The sequence below is a fragment of the Antechinus flavipes genome, chromosome 1 (genome assembly GCF_016432865.1).
Source record: "Antechinus flavipes isolate AdamAnt ecotype Samford, QLD, Australia chromosome 1, AdamAnt_v2, whole genome shotgun sequence".
NCBI classification, from domain to species: domain Eukaryota; kingdom Metazoa; phylum Chordata; class Mammalia; order Dasyuromorphia; family Dasyuridae; genus Antechinus; species Antechinus flavipes.
The window spans coordinates 222,409,768-222,430,870 of record NC_067398.1 but is presented as its reverse complement, the minus strand read 5'-3'; the positions used below and the strand labels follow the sequence as shown (position 1 = coordinate 222,430,870).

Genomic DNA, 21,103 nt, shown 5'->3' with positions numbered 1-21,103 from the left:
GTATAGGTTTTTTTGTTGTCCTCATATGGGCAATTTACATGCAGAGGTTAAGCTTCCTCAACACGAGTAATAGTTCTGTGTCATAGTCTGTTCTTTTAAACATTACATTTTATGATCAAAGGATATTAACAGATGATATTCAGATGAAGAAATTAAAGCCACTTCTAGTTATATGAAAATCATTATTGAGAAAAATGCAATTTAAGACAACTCTGAGGTACCACTTCATACTTCTCAAATCGGCTAAGGTGACAGGAAAAGATAATGATAAATGTTGGAGGGGATGTGGGAAAACTGGGACATTAATACATTGTTGGTGGAGTTGTGGACAGATCCAACCATTCTGGAGAGCAATTTGGAATTATGTTCAAAGGACTATAAAACTGTGCATATCCTTTGATCCAGCAGTGTTTCTATGGGGTCTGTATTCCAAAGAGATCATAAAAAAGGGAAAAGTACCCACATGTGTAAAAATGTTTGTAGTTGCAAGGAACTGAAAACTGAGTGGATGCTTATCAGTTGGAGAAAGGCTGAATAAATTATAGTATATGAATGTAATGGAATATTATTGTTCTATAAGAAATGATCAGCACGCTGACCAGAAATGCATGAAGAGACTTACATGAATCAATGCTAAGTGAAGTGAGTAGAACCAAGGGAATATTGCACACAGCAACAATAAGATTATCTGATGATCAGCTGTGATGGATTTAGCTCTTTTCAACAATAAAGTGATTCAGGTTAATTCCATTAGCCTTGTGATGGAGAGAACTATCCACATCCACAAAGAGGATTATGGGGACTGAATGTGGATCACAACATAATATTTTTACCTTTGTTTTTATTGTTGGTTGTTTGCGTGCTTTTTTTTTTTCTCATTTTTCCCCTTTTTGATCGGATTTTTTTTTTTTTGTGCAGCATGATAAATTGGAAATATATTTAAAAGAATTGCATATGTTTAACCTATATTGTGTTACTTGCTGTCTAGGGAAGGGGAGAGATGAGGAGAGAGGGAGAAAAAATTTGGAATACAAGATTTTACAATGTTGAAAACTGTCTTTGCACGTATTTTGAAAAATAAAAAAGATATTCTTATTTTAAAAAGAAAAAAAGACATACTACATTAAAAAAAAAAACTATCTGGAACTTCTTCATGTGGGTCAGGTTGGAATTGCCTCAATTGTGCAATATCTCTAATTCTTTAATTTTTTCTTCTAAATTATTGATTTGATTCTTGTCTTAAAAAGTTAATCATTTGCATACAGATGATTCAGAAATGATTCTACATTGGTAATCAGTTATTTTCTATTGGTAAAAACATGATCAACTTCCTTTTTAAAAAAATGATATTTTGTGCTTGTCATGTCCAAAGCATCTCAACTTTCTTCTCAAATAAATTATTCATATTATATAAACAGCAAAATATAGCTCACAAATCTTTAACCTTTCTCATATCTCACAGAAATCTTCTCTATAGACTATAAACTTTTAACCTCTCTCATATAATTTCTGAACCTTGTTTTCCAATTCATTTTATTTCATCTTCTTTTATGCTTGACTTTGCTTTGAAATTGCACACTAATAAATTATATATCGATTTAATTTTAGAAATGTTGCCAAGGCATTTATAAATGTTCTCTACTTCTCCATTCACTATTCAAATAGAAACAAACCCTGATGGGCTTCATTTTGCCCTAGAAAACTACATATTAACTTTATCTATGTTATGTTATATTTTTATTTATTTTGCTAATATTTTCCAATTACATATTGATTTTTCCGGGACCACACTCAAGTTTTGTGGCTGTTTATGGTAGGTAGGCCTTGAGTTTTACACCTCTGTGTTATATGCTATTATATAAGCTTTATCTTCACAGTAATATTTTTAGAAAATGCTTGTTATGATCACTGTAATATGAAGTGATCAGGCATCCCATGAAATGATCCTTTGTGATACCTTCAGATATGTGATAAAATCAACCTTGCCAATTTCATCATTTTCATTTCTAAGAGGGAATCTGTGAGCCATTCTTTCATTTATCTCTAATCTCTTCTTGTCCATTAACTTCATCTATAGCAAGGGTATCCAGATCTAGATGCTTTCATTCATCCTCCATTATGCCTATTCATTGGTCATTGAACAAGGAACTCACATTTAAAATACCAATTTTAAATTAATATTATATTATATGCAAAGGAAAAGCAAGGAAGCCAACATCACTGGATTATAATGTACCTGGAAGAAAATAAGGGATAAAAATCTTGGGAAAAAAGTGCCCAGATTATGAAGGATTTTAAAAATCAACCACAGGTATCTCATGTAGGAAGCCATTGGGATTGTGTGTGTGTGTGTGTGTGTGTGTGTGTGTGTATGATACATGTCTGGGTCCTGAACATCAGAAAGATAACCTTGACAGCTGAATAGAGGATGGATTGCAGGGTGAAGAGATTTGAGGTAGAGAGAGCAAACACCAGGCTATTGCAGTAGTGTAGGTATGTGGTGATGAGGGCTCTGCATCAGCATAGTTGCAGAAGAAAGGGAGAATAGACAAGAAATGGTAAGAATATTGAAACAACTGAACTTGACCATTGATGGAATTTGGGGCCGTGAGAGATCAAGAAATTGAATGACATTCTAATTTATGACTCCCGGAAATTGGGATGGGGTCCTTGACAGTAATTAGAAAGTTTAGAAATGGTAACAGTTTTTTGGGGAAGAAAATGAATTTAGTTTGACACATGTTGGGTTTAAGATGTCTACAAGCCATCCAATTTAAAATGGAAAAAAGTCTTGGTAATACAAAATTAAAGGTTGGAAGAGAAGTTGGGGCTAGACAATTGAATCATAGTATCATCTATACAGAATAATAATTGAAACAATGGGAGGTAATGAGAACTCCCAGAAGAGAGGAGAAATGGGGGTGGGGGGAAGGAGGGGAAAAATTGGAACAAAAGATTTGGCAATTGTCAATGCTGTAAAGTTACCCATACATATTACCTGTAAATAAAAGGCTATTAAAATTAAAAAAAAATTAAAAATTAAAAAAAAAAGAAGAGAGGAGAAAGCTCAGGACATGATAGGAAAGGACAGGAAACAGGCCAGAGCCTAGTTATGTTGTGATCTTTACTAATTGAGACAATTGAGATCAAAAAACCATTATAGTATAGAAATACTATATGGAGTTAACATTTCTACCATTAATGTGTATGTTCCTTGTGGGCAAGGACTATTTTTGCTTATGTATACCCAGTATAGTGCCTGACACATAAGTGCTTAATAAATGACTTTTTTTTAATGGTAAACATTGACCAAAAGGTAGTTTTAAAATTAAACAATATTGTAGAGTGTCTTCAATGCCAATTTTTTCTTAGGAATGTTTTTGTTTGTTTGTTTGTCATCTACTCTGGCTATGTGTACTCTATACACACACACACACACACACACACACACACACCCAAAGTACACCTGCACTTTCTTGGCTTTGCAGAGTTCTCAAGGATATCTTGATGCTAGAAATGGATGCCTGCTGGTGTAAATAGCACTGCACTCAATAGAGAATTAAAGAAATATAATCAAAGCATCAATTATTTTGAAAACAACTTAGAAAAAACCTAACAGAATCAGTTAATAGGGAAACTTTTTTTTATAGTGAATTCAAGCACAATTCTTTTCAAAATGATTGTTTGTAAAGAGACAGAACAGTTTACAATAATTATGCCCTTCATCCTAGAGACCTCAGTTTCCCCTTTAGAAAGTAATTACTGGCTGATAGAGTTTTTGCTACTCAATAAAAAAAGCTCTTTCAGCACTTAACTGTTTTTATTTTATGAACAATGCATTTAGTATCAAGTATTTAGTCTGAGGTGTTATTGTTTAATATCTTTTTTGACTTGATATTATGGCTTTCTATAAAACAGATAGCTTTAAAATATACTTAATGCATTTAAAATGTATTCAGATGAAAGGTATTACTCTACATTAATATTATATTTATGTGTTTGGGTCAAACTATTCTATTAGTTATTCATGTAATGCCTATTGCCATAGGCATTTATAAAAAATGGTGAAGGCTTGAAGGTTTAAATGGCTCTTTAAAAAGATTTTGTAAAGATTTATTCTCAAGAACAGCACAGATTTTATTCATAAATTTCCCATCCAAGTCAATAACAGTTAGCCATTAAAATCTTGAGTTCAAAAATAACTATCAAATTTGTACACTCCATCAAATTGTAGAGCTATCTTTTTTTCATGATAGTCTCTTACTTTGTCTTTCACAAACAAAGCTATATATGAGGTCAAAAATATTTTCTTTCACTATCATTTCAATGTTTCTGCACTCAGAAAAGTAGGAACAGAGAGCATATAAGAATCCATATTATAAATACCTATAATACTTATCTAGCAGAGTTGCTGTACAAATAAAAATGAGATGATACATGTAAAGGACTTTGTGATCTGTAAAAGTTCCATACAAATGTCAGTTATTACTATTAAGCTTAGGAAATTCTTAGAGGTCTTTTTGAAATTGAATTGTCATATAATTCAGTTGACTCAAAATAGATAACTTTCTTATTCCTTGACTCTTCATTCTCACTGCCATCTCTCATCCTGTGTCCAATATGATGTCAAGTATTATTTTTATCTTTAGCATATCTCTTATGTTATACCTTCTCTTTTTTGACAGTGTCACTAGCTTAGTACAAGCCCTCATGACTGTTGCAAAAGACTTTTGGTTGATCTACCTGTCTCATTTGTCTCCCCTCCAGTTCAGTCTCTATTCAACTATCCAATTAATTTTCCTAAAGCACAGATGCAACCATGTCACCCTCCTCCCCTATTCAATAGGGGCTCCCCATCATCTCCAGTATCAAATATAAAATCCTCTGATCGTCATTCAAAACCCTTTACAACTTACTCCCTTCCTACTTTTCTAGTCTTGATTCTTCGAGGGACAATGTTATGATTGCTGCTCCATCTCCTGACTCCCAGGCATCTTCACTGGCTACAATAGTTTTCCTCCTCATCTTCACCTCCTGCCTTTTCTGTCTTCCTTCAAATCTCAGTTTAATTCCTACCTTCTATAAGAATGTTTCCTAATCTATCTTAACTCTAGTATCCCCACCTTTTAATTATCTTCATTTTATCAAGTATATGGGCAGCTAAATGGGACAGTGGATAGACTGCTGAGCCTGGAGCCAGGAAGACCTGAATTCAAATCTAGTCTTAGACATTAATTGTGGGAACCAGGGAATCATTAGCCATGTTTGTTCATATGTAAAATGAGCTATAGAAGGAAATGGCAAATCAATTCAATCAAGAAAAGCCCAAATAGGGGTTTTCTTTTTCACCATTGCCACTATTACCAATTGTGTATACATGTATGTATGTATGTATGTATCCTTACAATTAGAAGCCCAAGGTCCTCTCAAAGATACAAATATATCTATATGCATATATATGCATACATGTATATATGTATGTACATACACAAATACATACACTGTATATCTTTAATCTATATAATTATAATTTTAAATATAAATTACATATATGCAAACAATATCTATAATTTAATCTCTATGTAATTACAATTATAACTATAACTCTACATATGAAAACTAAGTATATATCTATGTATGTATGTATGTATGTGGTTTTTACATAGTTTGCATGTTTTCTTCATTGTGCTATGAGCTCCTTGAAAGCAAGGATTGTGTTTTGTTTTTCTTTATATCTCATTGTTATGTGCCTAGAACACAGTAAGCATTTAACAAATGCTTGGTTGGTTGGTTGTTTTCCTTTGTTCTCGAAAAGAATCAAAATGACATCACTATGTTGGAGACAAGATATATTGTATTTAGCTGGCTGATCAGACTAATAAAAGTGCAGAATGCTTTACCATAGGTCAAAAACAAATAGTCTATATGAAAATCCAAAGTGGAGATGTCTCTAAATTTGCACATCGCTTGTTTCTTTTGATTTACTACCATTCTGCTTCTCTCACAGAGCACAGTGCCTTCTTTGATGCAAGCATGCTATTGATCCATTGCCAGCTTCTCTCCTGTCACACAATCAATTCAAAGTTCTTCATAGAGACTGATATATGTGTCCTTGTATCAATCCATCTGATAACCATGTGTGCCCCTGTGTTGTGCAAGGTTGCCATAAAATAGTTTGACACTCAAAGAATGTGGCCAGTTCATCTGAATTGAACTCTCTGCAGTAGAGTTTGAATGCTTAGAGGTTTAGTTGGAGAAAGACAGTATCTTATCTTGCCCTGGTGATCTTCAGAATCTTCCTAAGACAATTCAAAAAGAAGCAATTCAGTTTCCTGGCATGACACTGGGGTATTGTTCAAGTTGCACAGGCGTACAACTAATTGACTGATTGACATTACTCCCCTTTGCATATCCCATGGTCCAATCAAATAAAACCACTAACCATCCCCTGAACAAACTGAAACCCCTGGCATCCTTTTTTCTCAGCATGCCCTTCCAACACAATCTCTGCTTGTTGAATTTCTGTTCAAATCCAGACTCCAAAATGAGCTCCCTCGTAGTTTTTCTTTATGTACAGCCGCATAAAGAAAATGTAGTATCTTTACTTATAATTCTTATACTAATTCTTCTGAACTTTTCATATCCTTTTGTATTACATTTTTTTGGGGGGTCTAGTATCTTCTTGACAAAATAAGCTCCTCGAGGGTAAGGACCATTTATTCAATCAACAATCAACACGAATTGATTAAGTGCTTATTTGGTGATAAGCATTGTGCTTTTCTAGAGATATACAAAAGGCAAAAAACAAAACCAAACCAAACCAGTTTCTACCTTTACTAGCTCACAGCTTAATTGGGGGGCCGACATTTAAATGACTAGGTGCATATAAAATAGAACAGATGGAAGGTCCTTTGAGACCTTGTTTTTTTTTTTTTTTTTTTTGCCAGAATTAATATTCAGATAAGAACAAGATGGAATTTCACCTGAGTGATGAAGGCAGCCATGGAAATTAAATGGGCAGAAATAAGGAGAAAGACTTTTTCAGGCATAAGGAATAGTTAATGCAAAGACATGGTGGAGGGTAGCATGTGGGATGAGATGTGTTGTGTGTGACAAACAGGTAAATCAATGTAGCTGTTTGTCACACAAAGCACTCCTTCCCTTTCTATGGAAGTCCCCTCCCCACCCCACCCCATTTCCAGGGTGACAAATAAAACAAAACAAAACAAACAAAATCCTTCAAACACAAACACATTTGTAGATTAAAAAAAAAAAAAAAAAAAAAAAGAACTTCTCTAAGATGTAATTTAAATTTTTTTTTTTTCTTTCTAGCTAAGTAATTTGAAACAAGTTACATTTGTAGATGTTTCAGCAAATAAGTTGTCCAGTATTCCCATATGTGTTCTCCGGATGTCAAATTTACAGTGGTTGGACATCAGCAGCAATCACCTAAATGATCTTCCACAAGATATAGACAGGTAGCTATTTACATTACAAGGTAAAATATTTGATTTTTTCTAAAAAGTATTATTAGATATTACCTTGGAGAAAACATGTAACAAATTCTTTTAAAAATAACAGTTAATTTTAAGCATTCTTTTGGTTTCTGAAAAGGTTTTTGCCACATGAGGTAGTGGAAATAATTTTTGTTTTTCAGTCATGTTACTCTGCATTAAGTCTCTTTGGAGTTTTTTGGCATTGATACTAGAGTAGTTTGGACATTTCTTTCTCTAGCTCATTTTACAGATAAGGAAATTGAGGCAAATAGGGATAAATAACTTGCCAAAGGTCCCATGGTTAATAAATGTCTTAGGTTAGATTTGAACTCAAGAAAGTGAGTTTTTCTGACTTCAGGCCTGCACTACCTTGGGAAATGTTATTTTTGATTCCATTAGACATGGGTTGAAGTTTCATTTGACTGGCGCTGACTCTGATACTCATTAAGCATATGCCATTAGGAAAGTTATTTCACCTTCTGAACTGGTTTTTACATTTGTAAAATGGACATAATATTTGTACTTCTTACCTCATAAACTTCTTTTAAGGAATGGTTTTGTATAATTTAAAGCCTATGCTGTGAAATGTCATTTAATGTTAGTGATTAACAATCACTTTATGGATTCTTTGCTTCAAGTACTATTTAACTCACTTAAATCTTTAATTGGCACCTCATTGTACCATTACCTTTCTGTATTCAATTTAATTTAACAAGCACTTATCAAATGGCTACTATGTGCAAGGAATTATATTAAGCTAATGTGAGATCTAGTGATGCTACATCAACATATCCGCAATGAAATGCTCATGTTGTTTATTTCCTCTTTCCTATGCAAGTCCCTCACTAATTTCAAAGTCATTCTTCAAGTATGATAGGAAAATTATGGAGAAAGTAGATATGTGATTTCAACACTTCAAAATACCAAATATGATTAATTTAAGTCTAATTCTTATTACTCACAAATCATTTTACTTAAGTATAATGTTTCACAATGTCTCTCAATATAAATTCAAGGCCAATTCTAAGACTTTTCTAGTCTTAGAGATGAAGGTCCACCCAAGGTCATGAAGAGAGCATCAGCCTCAAAGGCAAGATTTGAACTGAGATCCTTTGATTTAAAAGAACTCTTTCCTAGCTAAATCATCTTTTCCTGTGTTATATAGGGAAAAGAGTGTTGAACTCAGAGATCAGAGATTGTGGTTAAAGATTTTCTTGCTCTTTGTCCTTTGGTCTTGAATAGGTTCATGACATCAGGGAGGTGATTCTATAATATATGAGTGAATTGGATTTAAGTGAGGGAAGACTATGCAAGATCACCTGCCTCATTTTCCTCTCCAAAGCTATTTCAGCCTAGTGGCCAAATATATATCAAGAAGATTACAGATGACTTTGGATGCAAAGGGGAAACTTTGACCTTTTTAAGCTAAGGTCTTCATCAGGTCTCAGTTTAATTAAGGCCATTACTATTCAGAGATTAGTATAGGTAGCATTTGAAGCAAAGAAATTTCTCTTTCACCCAGTCCAAAAAACCTAAACAAACAAATAAATAATTGAGTAAATAAAATAAATGAATAAATAAATAAGTCTAAGAGGGGGAGATCCTTAGGGTTCCTGGCCAGAACAGAAATGAGTGCTATTTACATTCATTCTCAATTAATCAGGTCTTCTTAGCTAAAAGACCATGGACAAATCAGTTTTTTTGAGCCTTACATTCCTTATCTAAAAAATGGAATATGGGCAGGGCTTGTGATTTCACTATTGTACGGAACTATCTGGTAAAAACAAATATGGACAAATTCAGATAAATTCTTTTTTCTAGGGTCAGGGTGATACCTTATCTGCAACTTATCTGGAACATTGAGAAGTTAAACAACTTGCTCAGGGTCATGCAGATAATATGTATCAGAGGCAAGACTTGAACCCAATTCATCCTAACTTTGATATTGGTTCTTTATCTATTGTCATGCTACATTTCCAACTCCAAAGTGAAGCTTTGCAATAGGGTACTTATGGAAGAAAAGTGCTTTTTCAACATTAAGTATTATATTTATGCACTGCTGATGAAGAAATGTTTATCAGCATAATCATTTCTATTGATTACATCCCCCAATAGAGTGTAAGCTCCTTGAGATCATATAATGTTTCATTTTTTGTTTGTTTGTTTTATTTCCAGTGTTTAGTACATAGTATGTCCTTTAATAAATGCTTGTTGATTGATTGATTGAATTAAAGATAATCACCTTTATTGGAGATGATGGATTGTTAGATTCAGCTATTTATTCAAGAGTCATACATGTCTATATAAAATCCCAGTCACCATGGTATTTTTCTACTGAAATGAGTTGACATATGATATTAAAATAGGTTTATACTCATGTTTTGTTTACTGATATTGTCTTTTCCTTCTTCTTAGATTGGAAGAACTGCAGACTTTTCTCTTACATAAAAACAAATTGACCTACCTCCCTCAATCTTTGCTCAATTTAACAAAGCTCACTTTATTAGTAGTCAGTGGGGAAGGTTTGGTGGAGATTCCAACAGCTATTTGTGAATCAAGCACTTTAAAGTAAGTAGAGGAAAGAAAAAAAATCAATCTACAAATGAATTTAGGTTGAAAATTTTTAAAAATGATGATCAAAGAAGAAATATGGGGAGGGGGAAACACAATCTTTCTTTGTTTTACTTAAGTGTATCCCTTTGTAAAAATGCTTGAACATTTGGTTGGTCATTTCACATACCAATAAGATGAGAATAAGATTTTATTTGGTGCAGGTTTTTTGATAATTTGTTATAGTACTCTAAGATATAAGAATATTAGGGAGACATCAAAATGCAAAATACCATAAAATTTCAATTCATCAAATTGCTCTTGGGAAATGAAATTTGAATAATTGAATACTTGGATTACCTGTTACCCAAAAGTCCCTTTTATCCAAATCTTGTTGTTTTTCAAAATCTACCTTCTTGTTTAATAAGCGTAGTATATTTATACTTTTGAATATATGAATTAAAGATTTTGAAAGTCTTTGGGGTTCTAATTATTAAGATCAATTCCTTTGTTGTATTATTGTATTTTGTATTGTTGTAAAGGAGATAAGGATAAGTGTCTATGTCACAATTAAAAAATTTAAATCACTGCAGGTTTTTTCCTTATTTGTTTAAAAAAAGGTAAAATAAAATAGATGATTAATCAAAAGGTGCTGATTAAATGTTTTCCTATATCATATCTTTAAGTATTTAAGTATTTCCATATAATGATGATATTAGAAAAACTATGGGGTGTCTGGCATATACTCACTCACCTCTGAATCATTTCAATATAAACTTTACTTTGTACTAATCTTCTTATCCTTTCTTTTAAATTTAATATAAGTATTATTTCTCTAAGCTCAATAATATTTTACATTCAAGGATAAATTAGAATACTTAAATGAAGAAATCCACTACAGGTTTAAGAGCTATTTTATAGTCTTATTAGTTTTTTCTTTCTTCTTCTCTATTGCCTTTGTTTTCTCCTCTTCTTCCTCTATTTCAGAGGAAATTCCATATTCAAATATTTTATCACTGGGGTATGGGTATTAGAGTGAGAAGCATGATGATGGGGTGAGGTTGGGGTTTTGCAGACCAGGACAGTACTGGGAATGAGAGAATAGCAATAAGGAGAGAATGATTGAAAAGTATTTACTTCTTCCTTTTTTCTTCCCTTTCCCCCTTCACCAACAGCTCTCTCTCTAGACTCTTGTTTTCAGATAGTACTGGAGTATGATTAGAAGCAAAAGCAAGATTGGGGTGGGAAGGGAGAATGAGGATCTTTAGAGCATGGGATTTAGCTGTGAGGGAAGAGAGAAAAGCAGAAAAAGAAAAAGTGAAGAAGCAAGAAGGAAAGGAGAGTCCTGGTAATAAACTACCACACCCCAAATGATAGGAAGCTGTTTTCAAGTGAGCATTAATAGGAAAAGATCATATATAGTAGATTTACTTGAAAAAAAATGAAGTCATATGGAAAAATGAGTATTTTTTTATATCTTTTATAATAGATTTGTAAGCCTTGTGGATAACCCAATTGGGAAAACCAACTATCAAGACAGTGAAGAAATGACAGGAAGTGAGCAAGATCTTCAGCATTTTGAAAAGGAGTTTATGAAAGCCTACATTGAAGATCTAAAAGAAAGAGGTACATATATTAAACTTTGGATACATACTTTTACTATTATTACTAGGTAACCAGTCATAAGATTAATACAACATATACAGTTGTTGAGAATTCATACTTTAGAAAATGTATATATAAATTGCAATTATTTGTGTGTGGTAATATTACACTTTTAATGGTTTTTTTTAAAAACAAGTCAAACATTTATTAAGTGCCTAAAATGGACAAGGCATTATGCATATATAAAAATGTACTCCAAAGATATAAAGGACCTAGCATGGTATCTTCGTAAAGTAGATTTTTAAGAAATACAATACTTTTACAAGTAAATACATAAAAAGTCATTTTTGTCAGGAGGACCTGGGTTCAAATTTGACCTCAGACACTTAACACATCCTAGCTGTGTTAATTTGGGCAAGTCACTTAACCTCAATTGCCTCAGCAAAAAATAAAAAAACAAAAACAAAAACCAGTCATTGTCAGATACCATTTGTTCAAAATTCCATCTTTTACACATGAGGAAACTGAGGACTATGTTGGTAAACTGAGCTGTTTAGGTCACTAAGTAAGTACAAAAAACAGCATCAAGTCCTCTATCTTTTTTTTTTTTTTTTTTGGAGCCAGTTTCCTGAGGCTATCTCCCCCTATTCTTACCTTCCTTAAAATATCAAGTTTCTTTAATGAACTTAAATGGTCATTAATTATTTGGCAGTGGAATTGAGAGACATGAAGGTAATTGAAAATTAATTCTTAATGATGATAGCAGGTATTTATTTAGTTTTTAAAGGTTTAAACAGTGTTTTCCTTAAAACAACTCAGTGTGGAAGTAGTTTTATCTATTTTTGTAGTTAAAAAACCAAGATTTATAGAGGACTTGACAAAAAACATAAAACAAGTTGATATTAAAGAAATTAGTATTAATAGGATCCAAAATTAAGTTCTGACTGGTGCACAGTCAACCCTTAATAAGTGTTTTTTGACTGACTAATTCTGAGTTCCAAAGTATACTTTTTAAAGTAATATGAAATTTTTTATGATAATAGCTCACATTTATGTGAGTCTTCAGACTAAAACTATACCATTCACTCACATATTGCATTTCCCTATTAGAATCCCTTTGGAATAGGGACTGCTTCATGCTTGTATTTGTGTCTCTAACATATAATATAGAGTCTGACACTTAGTAAGCACTTAATAAATGCTCTTTTGATTAACTGAGTTAGAAGAAATTTCAGAGAGTAGACTTAATTCAACCTGTGCCTGAAAAGAAGGCTTTGCAAGATCCTTTGACTCTACTATTTTCTTCTCTGACATCACAACCACTCTAATTTGGGCTCTCATCATTTAAGCCTTGATTATTGTTAAGACATTGCTGGTGGAACTACCTACCTTAATCTTACTCTAATCCATTCTTATTCAACCACTAAAGTGAACATAAAAATGTCCACGGTACTCCTCTTCTCAATAATCTAGTGGGTTCCTATTGTTTCCAGGAGCAAATACAAATTTCTCAGTCTTTCAAAACCTTTTATAATCTGTGCTCCCCCCTTTTCAGTTTTTGTATAACTTATTCCTCAACATATCCTTCAACCCAGTGGTACTGACATCCTAGTTCAAGATGTCCCATCTCTCAGCTCCCTGCATTCTCTGTGGCTGTTCCCCATGCCAGGAACACTATCCCTTTTCCACTCTTGACTACTGACTTCCTGGCTTTCTTCAAGATTCAGCTAAAAACCCCATGTTCTATTTAAAAAACATACAAACAACAACAAAAAAAACTTCCTTCATACTGCTTGATTCCAGTGCCTTCCTTCTCCTAATTGTTTCCTATTTATTCTGTATTTAGCTTGCTTTGTATATATCTGTTTAGATGGGTTTTTCCCCCCCTTTAGGTTGTAAGCTCCTTCAGGGCAGGAACTTTCTTTTGCTTCTTTTTGTATCCCCAGAGGTTAGCACAGTATCTGGCATGGAGTAGATGTGAAATCAATTTTTAAAAATTTATTACTTATTTTTAACATTCTTTAAAAAATTTTATTTTAAATTCTTTCTCTTCTATCTCCCATTGAGAAGTCATGAAATGTGATATTAATTATAAATGTGAAATCACATATAAACAATTCCTATAAAAACATAGCTATGTTCAATAAATGCAAGAAAAATAAAATGAAAAAAATTGTCTTCATTCTGTCATCAGATTCCATCCATTCTCTCTCTAGAAATGGAAAATATTTAAGTCTTTTGAAATTGCTTGGATCATTGCATTGATCAGAATAGCTAAGTCAATTGCTATTTATCATCACATGATATTGCTATTACTATATCCAGTGTTCTTCTGGTTCTGCTCACTTAAGTTTGAATTAGTTCATTTAAGTCTTTCTACATTTTTCTGAGAGCACTCTGCTTGTCATTTCTTATAGCACAATCATTTTTTTACCCATTCCACAAGTGGTAGGCATTCTCTCAATTTCCAATTTTTGTCATCACAAAAAGAGCTGGAATAAATGTTTTTGTATATATAGTCTTTTTCTTTCTTTTTTTCTTTCTTTCTTTCTTTCTTTCTTTCTTTCTTTCTTTCTTTCTTTCTTTCTTTCTTTCTTTCTTTCTTTCTTTCTTTCTTTCTTTCTTTCTTTTTTTTTGTTTAATCTCTTTGGGATACATACCTCTCTGCCTGTTTCTCTGTCTTTCTCTGTTTCTGTCTGCTTCTGTCTCTCTTTGTATATTCTGTGTGTGTCTCTTTCTCCTCCTCTCCTCTGTTTGTCTTCATACAAGTATACATACACACACATACATCTAGGTAAGGATAGAAATCCCCAGTGACTCAAGAACTAAAGATACTGCAACTCACCCTAATAAGGAAAAAGTGAAATCTTGATAAAGGTGAAAAGTGAGCAAGCTTTTTAAGGAGGGAGAGAGCATCAGAATCTTTAAGACTTTCTGGGGGAGAAGCTTCAGGAAACCCAAATGAGGGAAAGAGTATTGCTACATTTGGGTAAAGGGAAGCAGGAGAGGGTACCCACACCCATTTTTAGAGTGATTATATCTGCTTGAAGACAGAAGAGCAGAGGTCCCTGTAATTCTAATATGATTATGTAATCCTGAATGCTGGGGATTGTTTTGGAGCAGGAGGGAGAGAAAAGAGGATTTTAATAGTTTATGGTATTGTCCTAAACCTTCAACATATTTATAATTATATTTCATATGATAATAATATAATAATATTATAATAAATGATAATATTTATAATATTGAATAGAACAGAATAATAATAATTCACAAAATACTTCACTCATTATAACCTTATGTTGAAAAATGCTTTCCACATTTCAGATGAGGAAACTGAGTTAAATAACTTCTTCATAGTCACATAGTTGATAAATAGCAAAGCTGAAAAAAGAATCCAGGTCCGGTGTTCTTCCCTTGTATATAACTGTGCCTTATTTATGTCCATAAGAATGTATAATACCTTGAAAGGCAAAAACAAACCAATCAATTAAATGAATGAATGAATAAACAGGCAAACAAATAAAACCATGCACAAAAAGTGTCATTTCTCACAAAGAATGCTTTTACATGATTGATTTCCTTCCAAAGTTATCACAATGATAAAGTGTGATAGGTTGGGGTTATTAGCCATAGTCAGCAATTTCTATAAACTTGATTTTTAAAAAAAGTCATTAATTAGAATCTTCCAAGGCTTTCAGAATTAAAAAAAAGAAAAATTCTATTTTGTTCATATGAGTCTTGAAGCATAAAAAGATAGTTAAATTCCATAACCTCTATTTTCCCTTCCAACTCTCAATATATTTTCCTATGATATATTGGGAATCATACCTGCCTTCCTATGTTCTATAAAAGTGAAATATTTGTTTTTTTCCTTGGACTTTTTCTTTGTCTATTGAATTCAAACCAGAACATAACATTTTTTTTCTTGTACTTCATAATATATTTTTTCCAGTTGCATGTAAAGGTAGGTCATTTATTTTAAACATTTATTTTGTAACATTATGAGTTCCTGTGTTTTCTTTCTTCTTCCCTTCCTTCCTCCATCCCCAAGATAGCAAGCAATCTGATGTAGATTATACATGCTCAATCATATGAAACATATTTCCATATTAGTTGTGTTGTGAAAAAAGATTCTGAACAAAGGGGAAAAAGCTTGAGAAAGAAAAAACAAAAAACAAAGTGAAAATAGTATCTTTTGATCTGTATTCAGACTCCATAGTTCTTTTTTTTTTGAGTGTGTAGCATTTTCTATCATGAGTCTTTTGGAATTATCATTGATCAGAAGTCTGTCATAATTGATCATTGCATAATATTTTTGTTACTGTACAATAGTCTCATTTAAGTTCACTTCACCCAACAGCAGTTCATACAACTCTTCCTAGCTTTTTTGACATCATCCTGCTCAACATTTCTTATAACACAGTACCGTTCCATTATATTCATCTATTACACCTTGTTCAGCCATTCCCCAGCTGATGGGCATCCCCTTAATTTCCAATTTCTTTCCATAAAAAGAGCTGTTATAAATATTTTTGTAGTGTGATTCCTTTTCCCTTCTTATAATCTCTTTGGGATACAGATCTCATAGTGGTATTGCTGGATCAAAAATGCATAGCTTTATAGACCTTTGGGCATAGTTCCACATTACTATCTAGAATGGTTGGATCAGTTCACAATTCCAATAACAATGTTATAGTCAAAACATAGTATTATGAACCTCTATTCTGGGGGTAGGTATATTAAGAAGTGGGGAAGATTATCTGTCCATGTGAAGCTTTCTTAGACACATGGAGAGTAAATGCTGAGTTGTAGCAGAACATAGCAAACTACATATGCTTGGCCAGGTGATCTGAGAAGGGAGTTTCTGAACATCAGATTCCTGTCTACTTTTTGCCTTTCTGTTTTGCTTTCCAAGCAGGTTAGAGAGACTGGAGACTTGAGTGAATATTCCCAGAACAACAGCTGGTATTTAGTAGTCACTGAGGAATTTTCTGAAGAAGCACATGGCAGACATAGACATGTACCAGCTCACTTTACCCAAGAGAGAATTCACAGCTTTGAGAGTTGTCTCATAGGTGATAATGTGCCACTGTTTGACAGTTTGGACACTTGACCTTCTAGAAAGAGGAGGGAATTTCTTGATACAGTATACTCCAAAGAGAAGAAAGATTATCTATTTAAAGAGCAGAGCCAGTAAAAGGAAAGAAAGTGCAACTTCATTGGAAAGGAGATTGCTGAATAAGGGGATTGCATCTGTCTGTATGGAGAAGTGGTACTCCCTGGAATGTCAAAGCATTGTTCTGTTAGGAATGCCACTTTCAATCCCCTTCTGAGTATTTTGGTATCTCGTGATGGGCTTGTGTGAGTCTTTAGCATTTTATTTATTTCCTGTGGAATGAAATGGACTTTTCTATTATATATGCTTTTTTATCTTGAATTTTTATAGTGGAAAAAATAGTCTTTTACCCATGTTTGGGAAGATTTAGACATGAGCTCTACCATGAGCAAAACAGGAGATTTCCCTGGAGATCTTTTATGGGGGTAATTAATTTAAAACACGAGCTTGTGGACAGACCCCATGCTTGGACAACAGGGAGGAGCAATTAGTAAATCAGCCTTAAGCAATCTGATTCTTTAAAAACAATGAATAATACAACAGTGGATATGCTCACAGATTTCTTAGACACATCCAAGTGAATTTATTTCCTATAACTTTACTGAATTTATTGGAAAACTCATCATTTGGTAGAATCATTTCAAAGGATCTGGGGGTAAAGGTGGAAGCTAAACCATAGGCAGGGGGTTGCTATTGAATGTTTAATAATCAGATCCCTGGGAAAAACAAAAATAAAAAAAATATATATATTTTTAAATTTAATTTGCATTAACATTTTCTCCAACACTTTGTTAAGGTTAGGTAAGCAATAAAACAGTAAACCAAGCCTTCATTTGTATGTTGCTGATTTCTGAAATGTGAATTCTTATGCTGAAATTTTGACAATTGACTCTCATAAGTCAGTACAAATTGGCTTCACCGAGCAATTGTATAGTATGCATAAGCATGCAACTGAAATAATGGAATCACTAATTTTTAAAACATTCTCTATAGCTTCTGTCACTTTCTTCTTGAAAATTTGAATCTGATTTTCTCTTGTCTCAACAGAATATTCTGAACTTATAAAAAGAAATTGGGAAAAATATAACTCACATATATAGAGCTTTTTATGGGTTCCAATGTGTTTTCCTTATAATAATTCTGTGAGAGTTCTCTTGGGGAAACAGATAACAGAGTCAGTAGATTTGGTTTTATCATGACTCTAAAGGCTCAAGAAACCTCATTTCATGGGACATTTGGTCATTTCATATTTCAGTGCTACTGAAACCACATGACTCAGTCCATCAGGCTAAGATACAGTGGAGAAATGTTATGTAAAAAAGATCATTCTTTATAAGTAAAGAGAGAAATAGTATGAGAACTAATTTTAGATTTATTCAAAAATCTAATGAAAGATTCATTCAAAGAAGGCTCTGCTCTTACTATCCTTAGTAATGCAGCAGCATAACAAAGACCCCACAGAAAAGCCATAGTCTTTGAGTATTTGAAGGATTGTCAGAGGGAAGACAAATTAGATATCTTCCCCTTGGTGTAAAGGAATGCAGAATGAGGAGAAATGAAGGCAAGTTGTGAAGAAGTAAATTTAGGCTCAATGCTAGGAAAAAAGTTCATACAATTAGAACTGTCCAAAAATGTAATGGGCTGCCATAGGAGATTGAATGTTTAATCTCAATGCTTGTATTCAAGGAGTCTAGAAGACCACTAGGTGAGAATGACATAGTGGAGATTCCATTTGAGTATGAATTGGACTAGATGGAGGCTGTGATCCCTTCCACATCTTAAATTGTGTTATTCTGTGATACAATACAGCTCAGATTGTAGCCTCAAAGAAAATTTTATCATCAAAAGTAGAAAATAGTAGGGAAGAGTATTTTTTCACAAAAGGGTGAAGAATAGACATGCAAATGCTTGTTGTAATCGACAGAATTTCAGTGTTCAATAACAACCAGATACCAAGAAGCAATGATCATTGTGGAGTGAGTTTTGTCAGGGAAAACTTTTTGTAAGAGGTAAGTAAATTAAGCGATAGGAGATAATGGCACAGAGAAAGAATGAGGGCGTTCTTACTAGAGGAAAAAGTTTGGCAAAATCATTAAAGCATGAGGGGAGTAATAAACCTGAGAGAGAAGCAACTTGGTCTTGTTGAAGCTGAGGGACTGTTATAAGATTGGATACTTACTGGAAAGCTTTGAAGACGAGGATGAAGAATTTAGGTTTGGCTTGATAAGAGCACTAAAATAAAGACAGAGAAAAAAATTAGGTTTTACAAAGATTGTACTATCATCTGGATAGCAGATGGGCTAGAATTAAGAATAGACTACATTGCAACAATTCAAGAATAAAGCATTGAGAGTCTAGGTCTAGGTAAGGGAATAGTGAAAAGCATCAAGTTTGAGAACTAACAGGACGTGGTAGATTACTGGCATGGGTGAAGGTCAAGGAAGACTCAAGCAGGGCATAGAGGGCTGAGAGTTGGACTTGGAATAAGGAAGAAATTGAATGTGAATCTTGTCTCAGATGCATACTCGGTGTATGATTCTGAGCAAATTATTTAATTGCTTTCAGCCTCAATTTTCTCATGTATAAAATGGGAATAATAACAACTACCTCAGGATTGCTTTGAGGATCCAATAACATAATATATTTAAAGTACTTTGTAAACCTTACAAAACTACATAAATACAAGCTGTTGATGTTAATATCCAATTACACATGTCAATAACAAAGATAGTTTGCATAATTCTGTCATTGAAATAATCTCTGTAAATCATGTAATTTTTTGTTTTTAGTTTCTAATTGGCTGAATCAACTTTAATTCATTTCAGGAATATGCTGCTTAATTAATGTTTAATAATCAACTTAAAAATGCTCATAGAGCATACTGTTAACTTTATTTTACAGTATTAGGATTTTCTCCATCGTTTTCTTAAGTTTGGAAATAAAAAAAATAATAACTCATGCCTTGATTTGTAGCATTGGCTAATTTTCAAGGTATAAATGATCAATGGAAAATTTAACAATCAACTTTTAAGAGCAGTTTAAGCTAACTCCAGCATATTTTCTGCCACTAAATTCAATCTTTTTGATAAAGAAAAGTATAATCTCATTTGTTTACAAAGCAGAAACACAAGAGAAAAACCTATTAGTCTACTTTAGAATTTAAAAGCCCAAAGAATCATTATACATCATCTTAGAGTCTGTGTGGTGTGAGTAAATGGCACACGTTTTACTAAGGTCTCTTGCTTCTTCTCATATAAAGAAGTCATCCTTATTTTTGCTAGGGAAATTATAACCATTTTTTCACCTCCCTCTTTTTGTCTTGACATATCAGAATCTCACTCTTTTACTTTTCTCCAGCCTCTAATAATGAGGTGGTCCATCTTCTTGCCAAGGCAAACTCCTCTCCATTTTCCCTTGTTCCAATTTCCTTTCACCCTCTCTACCAGATTGTCCCTTTAATCATTCTACCTCTTATTCTCTCCTCTTCAGTCTTCAGACTTTCTGAATATGGCTGCTTGAACAGCAACAGCCTACCCAGTTTTCTCACCTCTATTCCAGGAAAATCCAGTAATTCTCACTGGACTTAATATTGATGAAGAAATTGAAGGAGAAACGACTGTGACTTTTTTCACCTCAAAAATTGCAGCAGCTCCTAGGGAATAGTAAAGATTCCAACATAAAAAAATAAGCCCATAGCTTCCCACTGTAATCAATGAAGATCCAGGAGCATATGTTGCTTATAAAACTCTATGTTTAGAAGCAACAAGAGCCAAAGATTTCCCTGAAAAAACCCCAATGTGGTTGCAAACTCATATTGGGCTCCCCTTGGAAAACTACATAGTAGCAGTGACTAGAGTAAGTTTAATTTAGACCAGGACACTCCAGGCTTCTGAGTTCCCTGCCATCTTTATGCTGAAGATTTGGGAAGGGCTGGCTCCACTTGGAGGAGGTCAGAGTGAGCCAAAGCAAGGCAAACTAGAACAAACTACCCCAAACACTTCAGAGAATGGATTCTATCATAAAAACAAAGGCCCAATTCAGAAACTAAAACTGAAGAGAGGAGTAAACCAGTGAAAAACAATGGCATAGTTTCTCCAATAAACAGTATTGATTAATCAATTAATTAATTAATAATATTCTCCAAATATTTTTGTTTTTGCTGACTCAAACAAATACTGCTGTCAATTTGATAAGTACCATTTCCTCCTTCTTTAATTTCTTTTGTATATAAGTCAAAGGCATATCATATGCTGTTTATAACATTTTGTGAATAATTCCAAATTTTTTTCGAGAATGGTTATCTGTGTTCACAAGTCTATCAACAATGTACTAG

General features: G+C 33.2%; 1 protein-coding gene across 1 annotated transcript in view; it reads left to right on the top strand.

The window, feature by feature from the left end:
• Window positions 1–21,103, top strand: part of LRRC2 (leucine rich repeat containing 2) — a 193,424-nt gene that overhangs the window by 166,508 nt on the left and 5,813 nt on the right. The window contains exons 6-8 of the mRNA XM_051996718.1: window positions 7,333–7,478; window positions 9,912–10,064; window positions 11,536–11,672. Of these exons, the coding sequence (XP_051852678.1) occupies window positions 7,333–7,478; window positions 9,912–10,064; window positions 11,536–11,672 (436 nt within the window). The remainder of the gene's footprint in view (window positions 1–7,332; window positions 7,479–9,911; window positions 10,065–11,535; window positions 11,673–21,103) is intronic.